The sequence below is a fragment of the Erpetoichthys calabaricus genome, chromosome 10 (genome assembly GCF_900747795.2).
Source record: "Erpetoichthys calabaricus chromosome 10, fErpCal1.3, whole genome shotgun sequence".
NCBI lineage: Eukaryota > Metazoa > Chordata > Cladistia > Polypteriformes > Polypteridae > Erpetoichthys > Erpetoichthys calabaricus.
Genome location: NC_041403.2, coordinates 134555776 through 134581783, shown reverse-complemented (window position 1 = coordinate 134581783; position 26008 = coordinate 134555776). Strand labels below are relative to the sequence as shown.

General features: G+C 40.8%; 1 protein-coding gene across 2 annotated transcripts in view; it reads right to left on the bottom strand.

The window, feature by feature from the left end:
* LOC114658587 (docking protein 5-like) overlaps nucleotides 1-24336 on the bottom strand; it is a 96877-nt gene extending 72541 nt beyond the window's left edge. For both annotated transcript variants that reach the window (XM_051933109.1, XM_028810611.2), the window contains exon 1: nucleotides 24152-24336. In XM_051933109.1, coding sequence (XP_051789069.1) covers nucleotides 24152-24220 — 69 coding nt within the window. In that variant the 5' untranslated portion in view covers nucleotides 24221-24336. The remainder of the gene's footprint in view (nucleotides 1-24151) is intronic.
* Nucleotides 24337-26008: the final 1672 nt, after the last annotated feature.

Genomic DNA, 26008 nt, shown 5'->3' with positions numbered 1-26008 from the left:
TCCTAGCGAATGAGAGAACTACTTAGCGGATTTAGACCGTTTTTTTTTTCTATAATTTGATTGAACATTCTGGTTGATTTTATGACTTCTCTCATTGCACTATGTATCATACTGTAGTTCGCTTGCGGTACCGATTTATTTGCGCGAATCCGAGAGAGACGCAGCAGGCCAAGGGGAAGGGTGCGGGACCCTCCTCACTCATGCTCCTAGTGAACGAGAGAACTACTTACCAGATTTAGGTCAGGATTTTTTCTATAAGTTGCTTGAACATTCTGGTTGATTTTGTGACTTCTCTCATTACGCTAAGAGTCATAGTTTGCTCGCAGGACTGATATATTCGCGCTAATCCGAGAGAGAGGCTGCGGGCCGAGGGGAGGGGGAAACGTGATGTCAGGATTGGGGAGCCGGCAGGGCCCTCCTCACTGTCCTGTTTCACTACTATGTGGGCGGAGCCACAGGGGGACGGCTAGTATATAATATAATCATGGAATACGTTCAAAGTAGTGTAAAAATTATGGGAAAAGCAAAGCCTTTATAAGGTTTTTTGACAGGTTAATTTTTGTTTTGTGGTGTAGTAATAAGTTTTTATATGCAGAATTTTTGACAACGTAAAAAAAGTCAATTAATATTATTAGTAGGTTGATTTAATTCTATTAACACTACAACATTGCTACAATAAGAATAATGTAAGATGAAAATGTAGTTATTGTGATAGACGGCTACACAGTTGGGATGCCTGGGATGTGGAAGGACCAGGGGCTTCATGTATAACGCTGTGCGTAGAACTCATACTATAACATGGCATAAGCACAAAAGCGGGAATGTGCGTACGCACAGAAAAATCCAGATGCAGGAATCTGTACGTATGCAAACTTCCACATTCTTCCGCTACATAAATCCCGATCAGCGTGAAAAGTAATGCATGTACACGCGCCTGCAGTCCCGCCCCAGCTCCTCCCAGAATTATGCCTCTTTGAATATGCAAATCAATATAAATAGCCCTTAAGCTCAGCCTTCTGTGAAAAGACAATGGAAAAAGCATGGGGGAAAATATAAGAATTTCAGTGAATACCAAGTGGAGGCAAGGAAAAACGTACTATTTGTTGGTTTAAACAGTGGTATAAACAAGAAAAGGAAGTTGATCGAGTGACAGAGAGTGTTGGAGAAACTCGAAAGCTCAAGTTCACAAAGTCACTCAGTGCCCGAAATAAAAAAGAAGTTGTCAGATATCAAAGTCGCCGTGAAAAGCCGAGTCGTAGCCCACCGTCTGAGTGTCATATGAAAGCACACAGTGGGAAAAAAGCACGAAATGTCAACTTCAATCTCGAAATTTCCACTTTAATCACATAGTTTATTTTGTCATTAAAGTAGAACATCATAAACTTCATCTTAAAATCATTTAATTTACTAGTTTCTCAAACCCCATTATAACTAAAGTAGCATGTTAAATGGTTTGTTTTGTATTTGATCTTCTATGTGCTCTATGTGTGTGAATAACTACGTGCTTCCGGGTTTTATCTTCCTCCGACAGGACACAAAATCCATTACATGTGTAATATTACAGCTCTCTGAATAATTAAAATACTGAGATGTATACTTGATATAATTTTCATGATGATAGGAGTTAAAGCATGTTATTAAACATGGGAACACGGTGGCACAGTGATTGTGCGCGACCTTCGATGAATTTATTGCAGCAGTACTGTCTCTTTCACACGTACTAACCCCCAATTTCTGTCCTTACCTTTCTTTCTTCAAATACCCAATCACCACACAATCAGCTCTGTAATAGACGTTAAGCCATTTGTAAGCTTATAACGCCGATTCTTCAAAACTTTTAAGGAGCACTGAAATATCTTCGTAGTACTTGTTTAATTATTCTATCTTTCACGCCAGTCCCAGTGAAGCATACAGTGCGAGGCAGGAAAGAGTGCCAGATCCTTGCTAGTGTAGCAACACCGTGTCCTTTAATTATTAACAATATAGATTATTTAAATGAAGTTTTATGTGTATAATATAATAAACATGTTTTGCTGCATTTCATCTTAAAAATGATATCGTCATCATATGTAAATACGTGCTTTATAAAGTGGCTCAGGTTGTGCAATATTATAACTGTAGTGAGGTGATTGTACTTATAATTCCAAACAGTTCTACAAGGAGCACTTGATGAACTGATTGATTGCATTTAGAGCTCTTGGAGTGAAACTCTTTCTGAACCGCGAGGTCCGTACAGGAAAGGTTTTGAAGCATTTGCTGTGTGAGAAGCAGTTCAAATAGGAAGCATGGCTGAGGCAGCGTGTGCTTGATGCTGTATACCGATAATTCTCTTTCCAATCAGCTGCTCCGAGTGGTGCAGTGAGAGTAATATGGAAAAAGATGATCCGCTGTGGCAACCCCTAATGGGAGCAGCTGAAAGAAGTAAAAGAAGGTGCAGTGAGAGTAACAACGTTAAAACAGTTATGGTATTTGGAATAGTTTGACCATTCCGTGGACCATTATATTGTTACTGGTTAATTACAATCAGATGCATTAAACAAATAAACAATATGCAGTTAATTTCAGTGTATTTATAAAGCCGCGTTAGGGATGTGGATCTGAAAAAGAAAGGGTAACCACACAGGAACAGTAGCACTGCTTTGACGCTGAGTGCCGCCAGTTTACAAAACTGAGCGGAGAACTTGCGTACGCCAGGGTATGAGGTACCGTGGAAATGTGCGTGGCTTTATGCCAAGTTTAGGTTTTATACATCGTGATTTGAGTGTGGAAACGTTCTTACGCAACATTTTTGTACGTAAGCACCGTTTATACATGAGGACCCAGGAGAGAGCCAAAACCTCCCCCTGGGATGCGAGAGGGCTGCTGCCCTGGGGTACAGGGTAGCCACAAGATCGGAGCTGGGATGCTCCACCCTGTTGGGGCACGTGGCCACCACCAGGGGGCGTCCGAACATTCCAGGAAACATGGACTGCAGCACTTCCGCCACAATAGGAAGTACTGCCAAACCAGAAGACAGAGACACCCGGTGAGCTTCCGGGTGTTCATGCAGCACTTCTGCCACACCCGGAAGTGCTGCAGGAAGTTCGTCAGGAAGCACCTGGAGCACATCTTGATACTGTATAAAAAGGGCCGCCTCACTCCATTCAGGAAGCCGGAGTTGGAAGTTAGTGTGACGGAGCTTTACAAGAGAGGAATGGAGGCGGCCTGAAGAGAAGGACTGTGAGTGAATTGTGCATTGTGTGTGATATTGTGAAGAGGAAGCACAATAAACATGTGTTTTTGGACATAACTGTCTTGGTGTGTGTTCGTGGTCAAGGCTGCCTTTCACAATGGTATCCCAGATGGGACCCTCCGCCTGATACAAGGTGGGGACCCATCATAAAAATAATTTTGTGGATGGCCTGACGCGACAGAACCAGACACGCGCTTGTTGCTAGAGTGCAGCACACCCACATGGCAAGATCTTACCTGCACTAATGAGGAGGAAGAAGACCAGGCGGCCCCCGAAAGCGGTGGTTTCCAAGACTCGCACCATCGTCGAAGACGTCCGGGTCAGCGTAGCCTTTGGAGAGGCCACCCGGGGGAGAGATACTCCGGGCGACGGAGGTAAGTCGGAGCTCCAGTGGCTGTCGGCCCTGGGTGGATTAACTTGCTGGCCCCTATTCATGCTTTCTAGAAGGGGACTGTCCGGTTCCACGTCTCTGGCCAAAGCATGCCGACCAAGTGGAGCGATGACAAGTTGGTGGCAGAGGGAAGCAGTGACAAAGAATGGCAATCGCTGGTTCTCAGAAGACGGCTGCAGAAGGATGAACGCCTGGACTTCTGCCCTAGTACTGAGAAGTTTGTTGCGGCTGTAAATAGGCTGGGAGAAATCCTCCTGCCTATACATTCACTTGTACAGGCTTTCGACACCCTCCGGAAGATGATTGAACAGCTGGAGGAGAAGGCAGGTATACTCCTGAAGGAGATCCAGGAATGGCGGGGGCAGTGCGATGTTGGATTCTCCAGCCGGAGGGATGCCGTGGTGCAGGTGAGTGTCGTCTGTACCGTACATGATAAAGGAGGGCTGAGTGAAGGGGTTCCAGTAGCCACACCTCTGAGAGTGAAGGCAGCAGTAAGGGCTAATTGTGCAGCAGGCGCGGTAAAGGCGCGTACAGGACACCAGCTGGTGAGTGACGGGTCTTAAAGCGAGCCGCTCCATGAGCTGACAACAGCCTCTCACTGCTCTACAGTTGCGCAGACGGCCCTGGGTCTCTTTTAATCCCATAGGGAAATCCAGACCACCGAGACGCCCCAGAGTAAAAGGAAGAGAAACCGGAGGAGAAAAGCTGGGGCTTCCAACAGTGAGAGACGGGGGGCAGTGTCCTCCTGTGTGTCTAAAGGCCTTTCTACGTGCGAGCAGAGAAAGGCCCGAACCTAGTTGAGGTAGTGACAGTGCGGAGGTACCCGCCCTGCTTGTATGTTCCGAGGGCACGGACACAGGCAGGGGGACGCCGGTGTTACATGTGCCACGGCTTTGATCACCTGTGGGGACATTGTCCGTATCGTAATATGGAGGGAGCCAGGGAGTGGCATCTGCACAATGTCTCTGCACCCTTTTCCTGTTTTTCTATTACAGGCCAAGGCCATGGACGACAGCATGCTGGCACCCCTCCGTGGACAGGATCTGCCCTAACACGGTGGGCCACTTTGCCCTATGTGCTTCAGCTGGGGGAGGGGCAGTGTGATGGATGGCTGCACATTTGGGATGCCTGGGATGTGGAAGAACTGGGAGAGCGCCAATAGCTCCCCCCGGGACGTGAGAGGGCTATCGCCCTGAGGTGCAGGGGAGCCACAAGATCAGAGCTTGGATGCTTCACCATGTTGGGACACATGGCCAACGCCAGGGTGCGCCCAAACATTCCAGGAAACATGGTCTGCAGAACTTCCGCCACAACAGGTAGTGCTGCCAAACCAGAAGACAGAGACACCCAGTGTGCTTCTGGGTGCTCATACAGCACTTCCGCCACACCCGGAAGTGCTGCAGGAAGTTCGTCAGGAAGCACCTGGAGCACATCCGGGTATAAAAGGGGTCGCCTCACTCCATTTGGGGAGCCGAAGGTGGGAGGTAGTGTGATGGAGCCTTACAAGAGAGGAGTGGTGGCAGCCTGAAGAGAAGGACTATGAGTTGTGCATTGTGTGTGATATTGTAAAGAGGAAGCACAATAAACATGTGTTTTTGGACATAACTGTCTTGGTGTCTGTTTGTGGTCGAGGCCGGCTTTCACAATATATATATATATATATATATATATATATATATATATATATATATATATATATATATATAGTAACAGATTGAGGCTTTGTCCACCCCTTGAACCCTCAGGTACCACTCTGAACACCAGATGAAAGTATCTATAGTATTTATTTTACTATTACGTGCACAAAGCACTCCCCACACCTTCCTGTCACGTGATGATGACGCACTCCCGGGTTATAGGGCATATAAGAGCCCACTAGCCCCCCTACAGCGACTCCCGGTGGCCCCCAAGGTATCCAGCAGGGCTGTGTATACAAACTACAAAGTCCATGAGGCTCTGCTGGAACTCGGGGCACCATCATGCTGTCCGGAGGGCTCCTCCTAGCGGCTTGGGGGTGGCGACCGGAGTCTGTAGCCGGTCGTCCATCACAATATACATATATATATATATATATATATATATATATATATATATATAAATATATATATAGCAGCTCTATATATATATATAGCAGCTGAAGTTACAAAGGCAGAATGAGTCCCAAAAATAGTTGGGATGTCAACCTGGCCAACTCTATTTAATTTCAAAAGCAACAGGGGCGCAGTGGTGCTCAAACAAAAGTTTTGCCCAGTTCGCCCTCTGGTGGTCATTCCGAGTGTCAACTGGATGATAACATGCATACAAGACCGCAAGATCACCTCCCACCCTACCCAGAAGGGGGTGGATTAGGGTTGATTTCACCCTACAGTATTTTTACTCAACCAATGAGAAACGTGTACCAAGTTTCATTAAAATTGCTCCAGCCTTTCGTAAGTGATGCTGGGACATACATATATACATACACACACACACATACATTGACTTTTATATATATATATATATATATATATATATATATATATACAGTATATATATAATATAATATATATATATGAAGTGAAATTACCAAAAGAAAAATAAATTGAACAGTAAAAAGAACAATACTAGCATAAAATAACAATCAATATAGCTCCATAAAAGGAAAAAGGCACCTGAAATAAGTTTCATATCTACCTATTACAGTTTATCTTGATTGATTACACCGTATACCATGATGGCACCTACCTAAAGACAGACCCATTTCCCAATACTATAAACACTATTCCACTGTTTTTTACAAAGGCACTTTACATACAAATCCCTTCATATATCAATGGCTGCACCATGAGCTCATTTCCAAGCACTGGCATTCAGTCTCATTAATCCAAGTCATCTCGGCTCGAACCCAAGTAACACACAGTTCCCCAGGTGGAAACACAAAAAGTCAAAATTGTTCACATGCTGAACAGATAGATAAAGGGACAATAATCAGTCAGTTTACTTATTTTGGAACACAGAATGCACAAAGACCTGCAGGAAGAAGAAGATGAGATTCATGCAACACTAGTTGACCATGGCCTCATCAATGGGATGTCAATGAGGGAAGCTGGGCAAAAAGTGTAGCTGAATCTGAGCTGCTTCATAATATCCCCTACAATTTGAATCTTCAGAGAGGAAAATAGGCAGGTGATTTACATACTGCTGTTTACTGAAACTTTGGAGTGCTGTACTCTGCACTGATACAGACCATACATGTACTGTAACTGCTCTATTCTATTTTATGCTGTATTAAAAGCATGGTGTTACTGCATCATATCACATACAGTTAATCTGGAGTTACTGTATGCTTTTAATTTGTAAAGTGGATCATTTACAGTAATCCCATCAGTACTTCTGTTTTTGCAGAACTAAGAGACCACCACTTAATGAAGGCAGACGATAACTGTTTACAGAAAAGCAAGAAATGGAAATCATCCATATAGTCTTAGCCAACAATACCATTCACTTACATGAGATACAAAGGAGAGTTATTGAAGATCAGATAATATTCCAAGGCACCTCATCAAGGACTTTGTTAAATGGTGCGACTCAAACCACCTACACCTGAACACCAGCAAAACCAAGGAGCTGGTGGTGGATTTTAGGAGGCACGGACCCTTCTTGGACCCCGTGATCATCAGAGGTGACTGTGTGCAGATGGTGCAGACCTATAAATACCTGGGAGTGCAGCTGGATGATAAATTAGACTGGACTGCCAATACTGATGCTCTGTGTAAGAAAGGACAGAGCCGTTTATACTTCCTTAGAAGGCTGGCGTCCTTCAACATCTGCAATAAGATGCTGTAGATGTTCTATCAGACGGTTGTGGCGAGCGCCCTCTTCTACGCAGTGGTATGCTGGGGAGGCAGCATTAAGAAGAAAGACACCTCAAGCCTGGACAAACTGGTGAGGAAGGCAGGCTCTATTGTTGGCATGGAGCTGGAAAGTTTGACATCTGTGGCAGAGCAACGAGCGCTCAGCAGGCTCCTGTCAATTATGGAAAATCCACTGCATCCACTAAACAGTGTCATCTCAAGACAGAAATGCAGCTTCAGCAACAGACTGCTGTCACTGTCCTGCTCCACTGATAGACTGAGAAGATCGTTCCTCTCCCAAACTATGCGAATCTTCAATTCCACCCAATAAACATTAACATTATACAAAGTTATTGTCTCTTTTTTACTAGCATTATTATCAATCTTTATTTTAATATTGTTTTCTGTATCAGTAAGGTGCTGCTGGAGTATGTGAATTTCCCCTTGGGATTAATAAAGTATCTATCTATCTTTCTATCTATCTATCTATCTATCTATCTATCTATCTATCTATCTATCTTATCTATCTATCTATCTATCTATCTATCTATCTATCTATCTATCTATCTATCTATCTATCTATCTATCTATCTATCTATCTATCTAGTCAGCATCTCAACAATTGGTTTCATTCTTGAAAAGAACAGTTTAAGTTTAAAAGAGGCCTAGTGTCCCTTTCGAATGGACCTCCGGTAGAACCAAAGAACAGTGCTTGGAATATTTGCAGGTGCGGCTTATCATACTGTACCAAGTATTCGAGAACAGTTTTGTATTACAGTAGTATATAGTACAGCCTATTTGATGGCCTGCTTTTGTGTACTATAGCAATATGTTTCAGAATAGTTATTTGTGTACTGTATTCTGTTTCATATCTTTCGTTGAGAAATTTTGAAATCGATACCAGAAACACTTCTCATGAACTAATCTTTGTTGATGAAGCAGGATTTAATCTTATCGAAAGGAGGAGAAGGTGGAGGAACATAATTGACCACCAGGCCATTGTGAATGTCCCTGGTCAGTGAGAAGGGTACTGACCATATATGCCACCATCATCCACCAAGGGGTTCTCAGCAGCCATGCCACGCTTGGACCAAACAACACCATGCTTCTGCTAGCTTTCCTCAATGGTCTGAAACATCTTGTACACCAACTAGACCAGGGGTCTCCAACATGTCACTCGCGAGCTACCGGTAGCTCGCAACCCCTTTCCAAATAGCTCACCAAAGGCGTAATGAATCCTACATAAATTTGAAAACTTTATTAGTCAAATTAGGGGTGGGTGATCTTTCCAAAAAATCATATCACGATCCACAATCTGAATTTCAATCTATCTTTTCAATGTGGCATACACTTAAGAGAATATCTGGACTCAAACTCATCAAGACCTACGTAATAAAAATACATTTTATTAATTTGTAGGCGCCTTTCTAAACACTCAAGGACACCGAACAATAGATAAAACACAGATTATTAACAAAACTAAAATGCGAAAATTAAAATCAGACAAAGCAATTGTAACCAAAAAGAAAAAGCAGTCTTAAATAAATGAGTTTTCAATTTAGATTTGAAAATTGAAAATGATTCAATATTTCTAAGCTCAGATGGTAGTGAGTTCCAGAGCTGGAGAACAAAGCAAATGAATGCTCTGCTCCCCATAGTGGTAAGACTGACGAAGGGGACAGTCAAGTGGATGGAGGAAGAGGATCTAAGGGTACGGGAGGGAATGGCAACATGGAGGAGGTCAGACAGATATGGAGGGGCAAGGTTGTGGATAGCCTTAAAAGTTAACAGAAGAATTTTGAATTGAATGCGTAACTTACCTGGAAGCCAGTGAAGCTGCTGCAAAACGGGAGTGATATGGTGAATAGAGGGGGTTCTAGTAATGATGTGGGCAGCTAAATTCTGGACCAGTTGAAGTTTATAAAGAGATTTGCGAGAAAGACCAAAGAAAAGGGAATTGCAATAATGAAGATGAGAAGTGACAAGGCTATGAACAAAGATAGCAGTGGTGTGGGGAGTGAGGGAGGGGCGAATACGATTAGTGTTACACAAGTGGAAATATGCAGGCCGAGAGATGTTATTGATGTGGGACTGAAAGGATAAAATACTATCAAGGATGACACCCAGACTCTTAATCTGTGGGGAAGAGGAGACAGAGGAATTATCAATAACAAATGAAAAATTATCAGTTTTGGATAATGTTGATTTTGTACCAATGACGAGATCCTCAGTTTTACATCAGGAAGGGCATCCATTGTAAAATTTTGCCAGATAAATATGTGGACAACAATACAGATTTCCACAGCGGATTGGTTTGAGGCCCGGGTTAACAACAGCCACCACCAGTACTGTTGGCGAACAGGGTGCTGGCAGAAATAGGGCTACTGTTGGCCAAAGAAAGTGAAGAAGAGAGGGAAAGTGTTTCCAGAAGCAGGTGGAGAGGAGGAAGGTAAAGGAGTAGAAGTGAAGGTATAAACTTTGAATGTTGGCAGTATGCCTGGTAAGGGGAGAGAGTTAGCCAATAACATGGAGAGAAGGAAGGCTGATATATTGTGAGTGCAAGAGACTAAATGGAAGGGAAGTAAAGCCAGATGGATTGGAGGTGGATTCAAATTATTCTATCATGGTGTGGATGGGAGGAGAAATTGGGTAGGGGTTATTCTGAAGGAACAGTATGTCAAGAGTGTTTTGGAGATGAAAAGAGTGCCGGACAAAGTAATGATTATGAAGCTGGAAAGTGGAAGTGTGATGATGAATGTTCTTGGTGCATATGCCCCGCAAGTTAGGTGTGCGATGGATGAGAAAGAAGATTTCTGGAGTGAGTTGGATGAAGTGATGGACAGTGTAACCAAGGGAGAGAAAGTGGTGACATGGACATGCTGGTGAAGGTAACAAAGGAGAAGAGGAGGTGATGGGTAGGTATTATGTCAAGAAGAGGAATGCAGATGGTCAGATGGTAGTGGATTTTACAAAAAGGATGGGCATGGCTGTGGTGAATACATATTTTGTGAATTTCCCATTGGGATTAATAAAGTATCTATCTATCTATCTATCTATCTATCTATCTATCTATCTATCTATCTATCTATCTATCTATCTATCTATCTATCTATCTATCTATCTATCTATCTATCTATCTATCTATCTATCTATCTATCTATCTATCTATCTATCTATCTATCTATCTATCTATATTTTAAGAAGAGGGAGGAACATAGGGTGACATACAAGAATGGAGGAAGATGCACACAGGTAGATTATATGATATGCAAAGGTGTCAATCTGAAGGAGATTGAAGACTGCAAAGTGGTGGCAGGGGGAAGCGTAGTTAGGCACCATAGGATGGAAGTCTGAAGGTGATACTGGAGATCAAGAAGAGGAGGAGAGTGAGGGCAGAGCCAAGGATCAAATGATGGAAATTGAAAAAGGAAGACTGCAAGGTTAAATTTAGAGGGGAGATAAGACAGGCACTGGGTGACAGTGAAGAGATGCCAGACAGCTGGGCAACTTTAGCAAAAGTAGTAAGGGTGACAGCAAGAAGGGTACTTGATGTGACATCTGGACAGAAGAAGGAGGAAAAGGAAACTTGGTGGTGGAATGGTAAAGTATAGGAGAGTATACAGAGGAAGAGGTTGGCGAAGAAGAAGTGGGATAGATAGAGAAAGGCAGAAAGTAGACAAGAGTACAAGGAAATAAGGCGTAAGATGAAGAGAGAAGTGGCAATGGCTAAAGAAAAGGTGTATAATCAACTGTATAAGAGGCTGGACACTAAGGAGAGAGAAAAGGACCTGTAATGATTGGCTAGATAGAGGGACTGAGCTGGGAAAGATGCGCAGCAGGTTAGGGTTTAAAAAAGATTAAAGATGGAAAAGTACTCACAAGTGAAGAGGATGTGTTGAGCAGATGAAAAGAGTACTTTGAGAAGCTGATGAGTGAAGAGAATGAGAGAGAGAGAGAGAGAGAGAAGGTTGGAAGATGTGGAGATAGTGAATCAGGAAGTGCAATGGATTAGCAAGGAGGAAGTAAGGACAGCTATGAAGAGGATGAAGAATGGAAAAGCTGTTGGTCCAGATGACATACCTGTGGAAGCATGGAGGTGTTTAGGAGAGATGGCAGTGGAGTTTTTTTTTTTTTTTTAATATTTTTATTTTATTAATTTTCATTGTAATCATTCCATACAAACAGATCAATTTATAACCCAACAAATTTGAAAACAAATCAAACCCCACCCCTGAGAAGGAGAGCATAGCTAAAGGAAAATTTCTTTAAGCTTTTTAGTAAGGCAACATTAGACAAAAGAAGGGGAGAAGTAAATATCTATATAAATAAGAGATGGAGAAGGGAGTTAAATGCAATAATAGTTGTTTCTCTTATTCTAAAATAATATTGATTAAATCCTGCCATGTTTTGAAAAAATTTTGTACAGATCCTCTAACTGAAAATTTGATTTTTTCCAATTTCAAATAATATAAAACATCGGTTTCCCACTGACTTATAAGAGGAGAATTAGGATTCTTCCAATTTAACAAAATAAGTCTGCGTGCCAAGAGTGTAGTGAATGCAATCACCGTTTGCTTGTCCTTCTCCAATTGCAGTCCATCTGGAAGGACACCAAACACAGCTGTTAGTGGGTTAGGAGGGATTGTGATACTAAGGCTGTCTGAGAGGCACTTAAAAATTTTTGTCCAAAATGATGTTAGTTTGGTGCAGGCCCAGAACATGTGACCCAGTGAGGCAGGAGCTTGGTTGCAGCGCTCGCAGGTTGGATCCTGGCCTGGAAACATTTTGGACAGTTTTAAGCGAGACAGATGAGCTCGATATATAATTTTTAGTTGAATAATTCTATGCTTTGCGCATATAGAACTCGAGTGAATTCTCTGCTTTGCTACCTTCCACTCCTTTTCTGATATATTGATTAAGAGATCTTCTTCCCAATGTCCTCTTGGGTCTTTGAAAGGTAGGGACTCTAATAAGATTTTATATATTGCGGAAATAGTGTTTGTTTCCTCGGAATTGAGCAGTATTTTTTCCAGCATTGTGGAGGGTGCAAGGTGGGGGAAATCGGGCAATTTCTGTTTAACAAAATTTCTAATTTGAAGATAGTAAAAGAAATGTGTAGCTGGGAGGTTAAATTTTGAATGTAATTGTTCAAAAGATGTAAATATGTTGTCTATATAAAGATCTCTGAGCATTTTAATCCCAAAACTTTTCCAGGTATTAAAAACTGGATATACTTGCGAAGGTTGAAAGAGGTGGTTCCCTTGCAGAGGTGCCACTGATAAAAGATTTTCCATCTTAAAATGCTTCCTAATTTGGTTCCATATTCTGAGTGAGTAAAGCACAATTGGGTTATTAGTATATTTGCGATAACTTTCATTTATTGGAGAGCAGAGCAGGGAATATAAAGAAGTACTACAGGATTTTACTTCTATTGCAGACCAAGCCTGGGTATGTGCATTTATTTGTGTCCAGGTTTTTTATGGCTTGTATGTTTGCTGCCCAGTAATAAAACTGAAAATTAGGTAAAGCCATGCCACCTTCTGCCTGAGGTCTTTGTAGGGTCGCTCTTCGGATACGTGGGTGTTTTGACTTCCAAATGAATGAGGTTATTATTGAATCTAACTGTTTAAAAAAACGATTTATTGATATATATTGAAATGTTTTGAAATAAAAAGAGAAGTTTAGGAAGGATATTCATCTTAACAATGTTAATTCTTCCGGCTAGAGTGAGATGAAGGGTTGACCATCTATGCAAGTCTTGCTTAATTTTTTCCATACAGACGCCAAAATTTTGTTGATAAAGAGCTTTATGTTTACTTGTGATATTTACCCCTAGGTATTTAAACTGATCTGCTATGGTAAAAGGTAGGGTGTCTAATCTAATATTATATGCTTGTGAGTTCACTGGAAAGAGTATACTTTTATTCAGATTAATTCTAAGACCAGATATCTTTTGAAATTCTGTTAGTGCTGTTAAAACAGCAGGGACAGTGTTTTCTGGGTCCGATATATATAAGACCATATCATCTGCATATAGAGAAATTTTCTGTTCCAGTCCTTCTCTGACAATCCCCTTTATCTGATAAGAATTTCGGCAGTGAACCGCCAGTGGTTCAATAGCGATTGCAAACAACAGTGGCGACAAGGGACATCCTTGTCTGGTACCACGTTCTAGTTTAAAGTAGTCTGACCAAATTTTATTAATACAAACTGAAGCTTCTGGAGCTGAAGCTTCTGGACTGGTATACAGTAGTTTGATCCAAGCACAAATATTCGGGCCAAACCCAAATTTCTCCAATGCAGTGAAAAGGTAATTCCATTCGATCATGTCAAATGCCTTTTCTGCGTCTAATGATAGTAATATCTCTGGGGTGTTTGATTTTGCTGGTGAATATATAACATTAAACAAGCGTCGGAGATTTGAAGATAGATGTCGGCAGTGGAGTTTTTAACCAGATTGTTTAATGGAATCTTGGAAAGTGAGAGGATGCCTGAGGAGTGGAGAAGAAATGTACTGGTGCCGATATTTAAGGATAAGGGGTATGTGCAGGACTGCAGTAACTACAGGGGAATAAAATTGATGAGCCACAGCATGAAGTTATGGGAAAGAGTAGTGGAAGCTAGGTTAAGAAGGGAGGTGATGATTAGTGAGCAGCAGTATGGTTTCATGCCAACAAAGAGCACCACAGATATGATGTTTGCTCTGAGGGTGTTGATGGAGAAGTACAGAGAAGGCCAGAAGGAGTTGCATTGCATCTTTCTGGAACTGGGGAAAGCATATGACAGGGTGCCTCGAGAGGAGCTATGGTATTGTATGAGGAAGTCAGGAATAGCAGAGACGTATGTAAGAATTGTACAGGATATGTACGAGGGAAGTGTAACAGTGGTGAAGTCTGCGGTCGGAATGACGGATGCATTCAATTTGGAGGTGGGATTACATCAGAGATCGGCTCTGAACCCTTTCTTATTTGCAATGGTGATGGACAGGTTGACAGATGAGATAAGACAGGAGTCCCCGTGGACTATGATGTTTGCTGATGACATTGTGATATGTAGCGAGAGTAGGGAGCAGGTTGAGAAGACCCTGGAGAGGTGAAGATATGCTCTAGAGAGGAGAGGAATGAAGGTCAGTAGGAACAAGACAGAATACATGTGTGTGAATGAGAGTGAGGTCAGTGGAATGGTGAGGATGCAGGGAGTAGAGTTGGCGAAGATGGATGAGTTTAAATACTTGGGATCAACAGTAAAGAGTAACAGGGTGTGTGGATGAGAGGTGAAGAAGAGAGTGCAGGCAGGGTGGAGTGGATGGAGAAGAGTGTCTGGAGTGATTTGTGAGAGGTGGTTATCAACAAGAGTGAAAGGGAAGGTCTACAGAACAGCAGTGAGACCAGCTGTGTTACAGTATATAGGCTGGAGACGGTGGCACTGACCAGAAAGCAGGAGACAGAGCTGGAGGTGGCAGAGTTAAAGATGCTAAGATTTGCATTGGGGGTGACGAGGATGGACAGGATTAGAAATGAGTACATTAGAGAGTCAGCTCAAATTGGATGGTTGGGAGACAAAGTCAGAGAGGTGAGATTGCGTTGGTTTGGACATGTGCAGAGGAGAGATGCTGAGTATATTGGGAGACGGATGCTAAGGATAGAGCTGCCAGGGAAGAGGAAAAGATGAAGGCCTAAGCGAAGGTTTATGGATGTGGTAAGCGAAGATTTGCAGGTGATGGGTGTAGCAGAACAAGATGGAGAGGACGATATGGAAGAAGATGATAAGCTGCAGCGGCCACTAACGGGAGCAGCAGAAAGAAGAAGAAGTCAGTAATTTAATAATGCCTCTATTACTCTATTGATTGTATCTTTGACCAAAATATGCTTTACTGTTTGTGTTTCCTACTCTTAATGCCAAAGTTATTTTTTGTACATACAGTTTCTGCTTAAACTATTAATGTAGAATGGTTAAATTAAATAACTATTTTGGTATAACAATATTAATATAATTTCAGAAACATAAATCTCCCAAGAAACTCACATATATAGGTAGAAAAGTGATAACACTAACTGGGTAGCTGTTGGTTTCCTTGCCATTTACATCTTATTTTTAATTGGTAACTCTTTAGGAAAGTAAAAAAAAAAACAATTTGCAATGCATGTTTTTAGAATTGAACAAGCAATCTAGGTTTCTAATGGTTTTCAATCTTTATTACATCTTGCCTGAAGAAGGGGCCTGAGCTGCCTCAAAAGCTTGCATATTATAATCTTTTTAGTTAGGTGTCATTTTGCTTGACTTTTCACTACATTCATAATGGCTAACGGTACAACACCCTAGTACTACAATCTTTATATCAGAAATGGATGTTTAGCATCAAAAATAGATTGCAATGAAAACCTGAATCCCACTGTGGTGTTTGTGCTAAACCTACAAAGACCAGTTTATGTTCAGAAAAACCCAGATTATAAAAAAAAAACTTTACTTAAAGAAGGAAAAAAAAACAAACCTGAGATCATAATTTTAATTTTAATAATACAGGGTGACATGCAAACAAGGAACAGGAAAAATATTCTTGCAAGGTTGTCTATATTGATGGTGATCTTCCAAGCTTGTTGATGTACTCCTATTCCTGTAAATTCCTCTTTGCACATTTTGACTTTGGTTTGCAGGGTTAATGGATTGTCAAAAAGCTTTTTTTTTCTTATTTGATAATGTTACAGTAATGTGAATATCTGATCATTAGAGACTACATACAAATTGATTTTTTTTTGCCCTGACAGTCTGATAGGGAAGGTAAGTTTAGCTGAAAGCACCTGCTGTCCTTAACTGAAGTTATGTAAGACTTGGATTGAGAAAGGAAAAGATGTATAGTGCCATTTATGAGGGGCCTGAGAAATGAAAACTTTTTTAACATCTGAAGGGCCTGCTTTTGGCAGTAGACAAATCTTCCCAGGATTGCATAGGACTCTTTAATACATATAGCAATTATGATATGATTCTTATAGGAGACCACTATTATACCAATAAAAGCATAGAGAACCATGTTTTTGTTACTCATTTCATTTTTAATGTCTATTTCATGTACAAGAAAAATTTAATATGAAAGAACCTCCAGGCAACTAACTTTGCCTGACTCTTAATTACTTTTCCATTTTGATATCACTATCCAGTTTTCAAAATCAGCTCCCTGCCAAAAACTGACTTTAGACAGCAATGATGAATTGTGACAAACCAAAATGATCCTATTTCCTGGCCATGGCATAATCACCGGACACTTCTCCTCAGCTCTGGGAACTGCTAAAACAGAAGAGTCAGGAGCTCATCTGGCGACACTTGTCATAAATATGCTAACTTCACCTTACTTGCGAACATGATCCGCAAAGCTGTTAGCTTTTTTTTTAACATTTAATAGTGAGATTTGACAAAAAAAATCCAAAAATAAACAAAAACAAGTTTCCTTTAGAATGCTTGTTGAGGAAACGGTGGTAACAAGCAAGTCTGCTTTTATAAAATATGCTTAATGGTTTCTATAAAAACAGTAGACTTTTATTTTTCCCCCACTTTCTAAACTCTCTTATTCCAATAAAGGTTTGCCAGGCACCAGTCTATCCAAACAGCTATCAGATGTAAGGAGACAACTACAAATAGTAAACCAATAAAGTGCATGCAGTTTCCTCCTTTCTTCCTGATAAATGTACAGTATATACGACCAATTTATATTTGGCACTTTCAGCAACATTATGTGTTGAAACAGGGCAGCGAAGGTGCACATGCAAGCAGACTGGCACCGTTCAGAAAAGCACAGATAATTGCATCATATCGTCTTATATAATACGCTACCATGGCTGTCCATTTGTCTGTCCAGGATTTTAAATCATCTTGTAGCTCGCAAACCTTTTGACCCATTGACTTGAAATTTGGTACACAAACACTATGTGACGTCTTCTATCCACTTTCAGGGTGATGATTGACTTCCAAGGTTATAACTCTTTTTATTTTTATTTTATTTTATTGGAGAATCACTGCGGTGGGCTGGCACCCTGCCCGGGGTTTGTTTCCTGCCTTGCGCCCTGTGTTGGCTGGGATTGGCTCCAGCAGACCCCCGTGACCCTGTAGTTAGGATATAGCGGGTTGGATGATGGATGGATGGATGGATGGATGTAGAATCAACTTTCAGCAGCAGCTAACAGGGCGGTCGTGCGGCACATGCATACGGGCGCCGTTCTCATCCCTACCACCTTCGCCATCACCTCCCCAACCTCTTCATATCTTAAATCATTCTTGAGGCAGATTGAAGACTTAAGTGCCATCCTAAGTGAAAAATTAAGGAAAATGTACTAAGTACAACACAAAAACTGACTTAATCAGTTTTAACGTGAAAAGATGTTGATGAAAGAAGAGAAGAAGCGGGTCGCTAGGGTGGAGAAAAGAAGAGCTGCTCTGGAAGCAGCAAGCACATCAACCTCTGAGCAAACAAATGCTAAACGTACAGAGAAAGAGGATGAAAACTAGGAATACTCAAGTCAAGTGTATTCGTGCAGTGCACCGTTACTGGTACAGATATAATTCAAAACACGGTAAATACAGAAAAGCAACAATCATTTAAAATTCAACCTGAACGTTACTGATTGATTAATAGTATTGCATTGACAGTTGAAACCCATTCCAATATTTAATCTAGTGATAAGATTGCACCTTTGTTTTGTCATGTTTCTCTTTTTGTAAATATTGTCATTTTTCCCAGTCGCATTTTTGTTCTTTGTTGACATTTTTTTCTGTTTTCCACTATTAATGTAAGAGGACCTTCAGGTATGACCTGACAAAACCATGATGGCCTAAGTTCAGAGATAAGGAATTACTGTTTTCAAGTTTGTGTTGTTCAGCTTCCCTTTTCCAATTGTGAATTATGTTGTTATTTTGGAATTATGGTATTTGTCCCTGGTTAATTCTCATGGTTTTGCAGATTTGTTGTGGAATTTTGAAATTATTTTTGAATTTAGGTTGTTTCAGACACTTTTTCAGCACTTTACAATTTTTTTTTTTACTTCATTTAAAACATTAAATAAATAATAGTTTTGTTTAATTTTGGCCAGGGTTATTGTGGTTCCCCTTTTTCGTAAATATTGTTTTGTAGGCCTAAGGCCTTTCATGATGTGGGACATTTGGACTCATTTAAATAGTCAGGTATTTGTTGTAGTTGTGGGCCCGAAAGTCACAACACCTAGCAATCCATTGTGCTCCCTGCTATGAGATACAATAACAGAAAAGGAAGCAGTGCAGAGGTGAAGTTACTGTGGAGGCTCAATGCATTTGTCAGACAGCGCTGTATGTTTTTGGGCAGCCCAGGATAAGCTTCAATTTGACTTGCAGCCCAGAATCACTAGTGTTAAAATGACCTCAGAGTTGCACACATGTCTCATGCTTGCTGCCGAGGTAATCGGTGAGTGTCATTTGTGTGAAATAACAGGCAGAGAGGTAAGATCTCACACCACCTTCCTGGAGATATAAACTCATCTATAGGTTTAGTGACAAACCCACCGCCATGCCAAGAAGGGGAGACTTTTATTATGTAGGTATTTTTTCTGTTTACGCTTTTAAAATTGAAGTAGTAAAATGCATCACAGTGGGTTTATATCTGATATCCATCCATCCATCCATTTTCCAACCTGCTGAATCCGAACACAGGGTCACGGGGGTCTGCTGGAGCCAATCCCAGCCAACACAGGGCACAAGGCAGGGAACCAATCCCGGGCAGGGTGCCAACCCACCGCAGGACACACACAAACACACCCACACACCAAGCACACACTAGGGCCAATTTAGAATCGCCAATTCACCTAACCTGCATGTCTTTGGACTGTGGGAGGAAACCGGAGCGCCCGGAGGAAACCCACGCAGACACGGGGAGAACATGCAAACTCCACGCAAGGTGGACCCGGGAAGCGAACCCGGGTCTCCTTATCTGATATCCCAAGGACATAAATTTTGGATATAGACTACATATTATTTTCTTTGATCAGATTGATATCAGAAGGTTTGATATCTCTAACTTAATATGTGCTACACTTTTCACAGCAATACTTCTAAAATTTACAACCAGTTTATGTAAGTGTTTCATTACTTTCTGCTTCATAATTTTTTGATATCACATGTTTTTTAATATATTTCATATATTGGATGTGGCAGCTATGAAAATGTGAAGCAGATAAGAGTAAGATGTGTATAGCCATTAATGGTAAAAGGGGTTGGAATTATGGAAGCCTGTGCAATTATGAGCTCTTCCCATCAGAACTATTTATGGGATATTTCATTTCAAGTACTGTAAATATTCTCGTCAGGTCTTGAAACCCAAAAAATCGATCATCAAATCAGACCCCGACTTATACGCCCATTCAGAAAAGTGGCACTAAAATTTTTCTTTTTTTACATCTTCGCAGACGCATTGAATTTTGTTGCAGCAGCTCAGTTACCAATTGCTTTTGTTACTTCAATGACGTTTAATTTAAAACCAGCTTCATATTTTCTTCTGATCGAGTGCTCCATCGTAGATAAGGGATGCTCTTACAATAAAGGTGTATGAGGTTGTGAGATACAAAAAACACAAATCAGTGCAAATGTCGCTTTGGAATAGTTTGGATATTACCGCGTGGTCACGTAGGCACAGTAGAGAAAGAGAGAGAGGTTAGGAGCACATGATGATACAGCGCATTGCCGCGCCCACATAGAAAAAAAAGGCTGTGTGCTCCATGGTTACTCACTCAGCTGGGCGTTAGCATATCATAATCTCTTGGACCAATAGCGTGAGCTTTCCGCATTCTACTTATACGACCGACATTATAAAATACCAGAAGTTGTACTGTAAAATCGAGCCCCAACTTATCCATGGACGAACTTATCCACGAGTATATACGGTATATGTGAGGTGTTCCTTCACAATTCTAGATTCCTATGTTCAAATCCCAGCCTGGACTTTGTCTGTATGGAGTATGTATAGTATTGTTGTCTCTGCCAGTGTTTTTCCCTCATCTCACTTTTCCTCCCACAATACCAAAAATGTGTGTGTTAAAGTAGTTGGTGATTTTAAACTGGCCCTGAATTTCTAAATGTGGGTGTCTACATTAGTGTGTCTGGCGGTAGACTTCCAGTGCAGCCAGGACTAGATCCTGCCTTGCATCTGATATTGTCTGCTCTGGCCCCCCAAGAACCTTAATTGGAAGAAAATTACAGTGGAAAAAGCTAGGTAACTTAAAATTACTGAGAACAAATGCACATGACAAGTGTCAGCTTTTATAAAACCTACCATCACAGATGACCTGAAGTGAACACAACACATCCTGGCTACAGTCAAGAAGACTCAACAATGCTTTTATTACCTTAGACATTCGAGGAAAGGCAGAATGTTATCACCCTAGCTCACTAACTTCTCCAGGTTTTATCATACTCCCTGGCTGAATAACCTCATGGTGTAGCATCTGCTCATTTTAGGAGAGGGCACTACGTACAGCAGGGGTGGAATACTACTGGCAAAGAGGAAATTTACAACACATACTGACTTAGAAAGGCAAACAGGGTCATTAAAATCCTCAACAATCATTTTTCACTTATTGTTAGCACTCACACCATTAGCTCCAGGAACAGTTTTATCCCTGGATCGCATGCTTACTGAATAGCTGCTCATACTGTGTGATGTCATAATTAATGTCTTATGTTGCTCTTATCCTACTCTCTATGAGAGATTTAACAGAGTAATAATCGATATTGTGTGTACATGATGATATACTTAAAGTTGAGCTTGAACATGCAAAATGACACTAGGCTCCACATGCACTGTTCACACTTACAATAAATAGCTGCATTCTCAGGTTACAAAAAGATGAAAGCTAGGATGGCTAGAGTAAATCAAATTGTTGACAGAACATAAAATCTAAATTCGACTGCTTTTTGGCACAGTGGTTAGCATTGCCACCTCATGACTCCAGGCACTTGTGTTTATTTCTTTGCTCGGTAACCGTGTGCAATTTGTGTGTCAATTTTTTTACAGATTCTCCAAAAATACAAAGGGATAACTGACAAATCTAAACCAGTTGTTTGAGTGTTTGTGTATGAAAATGGCTGAGGCCCATGGTGAACTACCATCCCATTCAAAGATTGTTCCTGCCTTTAGCCTAGAACTGAACAACTCAGATATGGAGAACAGATAAACTGAAGATTTGTATTTTTCAAATTTTGTCGTATCTGGTAAAATGTTGTAATAAAATCTGTTAGGAACTTCTGGACTGGAACAATAAAAAGTATAGCAGAATTTGAGAAACAAAAACATTTACAGCTGAAATTAAAACTGAGCTGAGCTGGGTAGCCAGGACTTAATATGCATATTTAATGTAATTTCTATTCCATTCAAAATTTATATTTATTTTCTATTGCAGAGTTCAATAAGAAAATTTGTAAAAAAATCTGATTTTCTGTATAAAACCAGAAAAACAGACTGCAGTGTATGCATTGTATAATAAAGGATGAAGCATTCAGAAATAATGTAAATACTATATCTTTATATTTTAGAGAGTAGCTACTTTGTCATTTTTTTCGGCAGGACATCCATTAAAATGTTATTTCTCTGTTCTGTTCATGTTTATATCTGAATGTGACTTTTGTCTGATCAGTGCAGCATTCGGAAACCTCCCACATTCATAAGCGTGGACATTCAGTTTGTGCCAATAAAACCACATAAGGAATTCACATATATAAAAGTAATGACATGGAAGCAGAAGATGGAGTACACTTGCCCTTTTGCTCTCCCTTTGAATTGTAAGTTTCTTCATTGTAGCATTATTCTATCATTCAGGAAGACATTTCTTTGGATACTGCTTTATTTCAATTATATTCATATAGTTTGTTCGGCACAGAAGCAGCCTCTCCACAATAAAAGTAAGAATACCACCACCTTCATGTAGCTCCATTGACCTGTATTTTCCATTACATTTAATCCGTCATTGTTCACACAAGCCCCTATTCGTTAAATTTAATCAGTATATAGTGGGAAAAACAAAGTTTAGGCTCACAAATGCAATCAAAGTGTAAAAACTAAGGGGATGCTGGCTAAGAGCTGAAATTGGGAAAGTCAATATAGATTTAATAATCATATTCCTCGTCTCTTACTGCTGTAGACATAGCAGAGCTGAAAGTTGTCAGTTTTAATGTACGCGTTGGAGAATATGTAGAGGTCTACAACATGGATACATAATGGATGCCTTCATTTGCTTAAAATTACCAATGCTGTGTGTATATAAATTAAGGTGTGTATATAAAATATAAGGATATTTATATATATGTATATGTATACATATATTGTGGCCGGCAGCCTGAACCCTTACCTGGCCAGGATGCCCGCTTTCCAGGGCCTTATTTGGCCACACTTCAGCCACACCCAGAAATGTGGCTGGAAGAAGCTCGTTGGGCACCTGGAGTCCTTCCGGGTGCCCTATAACAAAGGGCCAGTCCCACCATTCGATGGCCAGAGTTGGAAGGAAGAGGACAAAGCCTGAGAGGGAGTGGAGGGAGAAGGACTGGCGGCAAGAAGGGAGTGTGTGCTGCGGTGTTGGTGTTTTGTGCACTTTAAAAATGTAAATAAACCGTGTGCTATGTGTGGCAAAATCTGTCTCCTGCCTGTCTATGTCTGGGTTGGATTCACAATATATATATATATATATATATATATATATATATATATATATATATATATATATATATATATATAAAACATGATTTAAAATGAGCAGCATATCATGAAATATGAGTAGTGTGATATGGCAGCACAGCTCTGGGAGAACTGGGTTTTAACCTCAGTTACAGTCAGGGTGAAATTTTCACCATATCTATTATGATTTTTGTTTTTGCTTCCACATCATAAAGATGTGTGTATTATACAAATGATCAACTCTATATTAGGCTAGTATGAACAACTGTGTTCCATGAGTTGGTTCCTGTTTTGCATGCAGTGCTGCCAGAATTATAAGCTCTGAATCAAGGATATAATAAATTGGATTAAGCAGGTAGATGGAAAATCAAAAACAAATGTGAAATACATGTTGTATAAAATTTAACATCTCACACAGAAAAAATGAAAAATTCACATTAGAGTATAGATATCGAACTTCGAAGCATAAGAAATATCACGGCACAAAATGTACACATTATTATGCACAGAAAACATAATGGCAAATGTCTGTTGTAGCAGGTTTGAGTATTTGCAGAGTAACTGTTTGTTCTGTCTACCACCATGAGACACCCATGTAGAGAAGGATCCTGGGTGAATGAGATGTTGATACGAATGGGATCAGTGACACCTATCATGGACAAATAAGCAGCAGTAAAGTGCGTGTTTCCTGCCTGCATGGTCCAATATTGATATGCATGTGTGAATTCAGTGTGAACACAATCAAGCTATTCAATACGTTACACATCAGACAAGCACAAATGACTTGTGAGGTCTGCTACATTATATATCTACACATGAAAGTGGTATGTATTATTATCTGCTGTATTTCCAAATGAGCATGCAAGAGCAGCCAGCCCTGTCCCCAGCTAATATGGGACATTCTACTTTTCACCTGAGAACATGTCACAGCGCTTTGTATCTGCACTCAGGGAGAAGTTCTATTCAATAATAAACTGAACTGAACTGAATTTCAGTAAGAGTTATGGAACACTTACCCCCAGATGCCTACTACGAATCCTCACATATCCCTGCTTCACTGTGTCACTGAAGTTATAAGACATCATCTCAAAGCCCAAAAGTTAAGAAACAGTGAATAGAAGTAGGCAGACAACCATTCTGCGCTCTGGAAGCTTTTCACAAAGGTCTACATGAGCAGAGTGTGAGACTGGGACAAGATACAAACAAGAGGGCTTAATGAGGGCTGAGGCGTCTCCTACTCAGAGATTGCAGCTGCTAGCGGGAAGGAATGCACCATCTTGCCAAATGTCTGAAAGGGCAGCGGGTGGCTCTCTGTTTTGCTGTCCTGATTTACTCATGACAGGCATTCTTCATTGAAGCAGTGCTCAGCTGAGGGTGAATGAGTGGTATGTTGTTCTTGTATCTATGCCTGTTTGTAGCTTTGCATGCATCCATGAATGAACAAGGGTAGATATTATTGTATCTATGGGGACATTATCAACATACTTTAATGAAATGAGACTTTGAGGATCAATGTTACATAAAAAAGCAAATAATTTTAGCAAAAGTTAAGTTCACATTGAATAACAAAAAAAGATGTTTCATAGATAATGTGTACACTGTACATTTTCTGTTTTTTGTGTGTGTGTTTGTTTATAATGGAGGGCATGGATGGGCTGGCATCCCAACCACAGTAGTTGGTGGTACCGTCACCAGGTGGGAGGCCAGAATAATGAAAGGACAGTGGGAAACTTCCTCCCAGGGATATCAGTTCCACCTAACATATCTGGTGGCTACATACCTCTGGCAGAGGTATAGTAGTCTAAAAAGGCAGTCCCTACTAGGGTCCTTCAGAGCCACTGGAAGGAGCTAGTGAGAAAGGTTCCCCGCTTATCTTGGAGCTGTGTCTGACCAGGAAATGCTTTTGAGCTAAGTCTCTGACATGCTGGAAGTAATTCCGCATCTGACCTAAAAAGGAGCCTCTCGTCCTGGGCCAGTTTAGAAGAGTAATGGAGGAAAAACTCATGGCAGAGGAGGATGAAGAGAAATAAGTGCCTAAGCATAATATTGTGCCTAGGATAAGAGAAGCCTGTGTGAAAGAGGAATGAGAGCTGATTGAAAAGTAATAAGACTAGACATTGGTAGACATTGGAATGCTATGCAGGTGATGTGCTGCTGTATTTTGGGGGTGGCAACAAGGTTAGTTGGCAACATGAAAGGGAATGAAAAAGTGCGTTCAGAAAATAAACACTCTTCTGTGAGGTTTCTGAGTACCTACCTGGTGCACATACAATGCATTTTCAGTTTCCCTGTCACAATGTGTTGAGTCTGTTTGATCAAGATGCCAAGTCAAGGCAAAAGTTCCCATAATGCAAGCCTTCTGTCTTATTGCAACAGTTTGTGAGCCTTGGCAATGCTGACATCCATAACAACAATGGATGACCTCCCCAAACACGCTTTGTCATTCACTCACATGTTGCTGACCCTAAAGTCTTTCCACCACCGAAATACAGAATCATGGCTAATTGTTTCATCACCGCATGCTTGCTGTAACATTTCAAGAATTTCATTACTGCTTTTCACAAGCTCAACAAAAATTAAATCAGACATCTCTGCCGTATTCTCACAGGAACATCTTTGTCATCTGCCATGATAACACATAAGAGGTGTTTCCACTCGCTTTGACAGAATGCTGAAGAATATGCCGGTCCAACTGCAGGTGCACACAAGTCAATGTATGATGTTCACAAACAACTGCACAACATTCCCATGTCAGCCTCCATGAAAGAGAAACAGTGATAGTATTATTACTTTTCAATCAGCCCTCTTATTTGGAAGAAAGTAAGGGTGAGCCTGAAAAATGGCACGATCATAATACTATCATGGACATACAA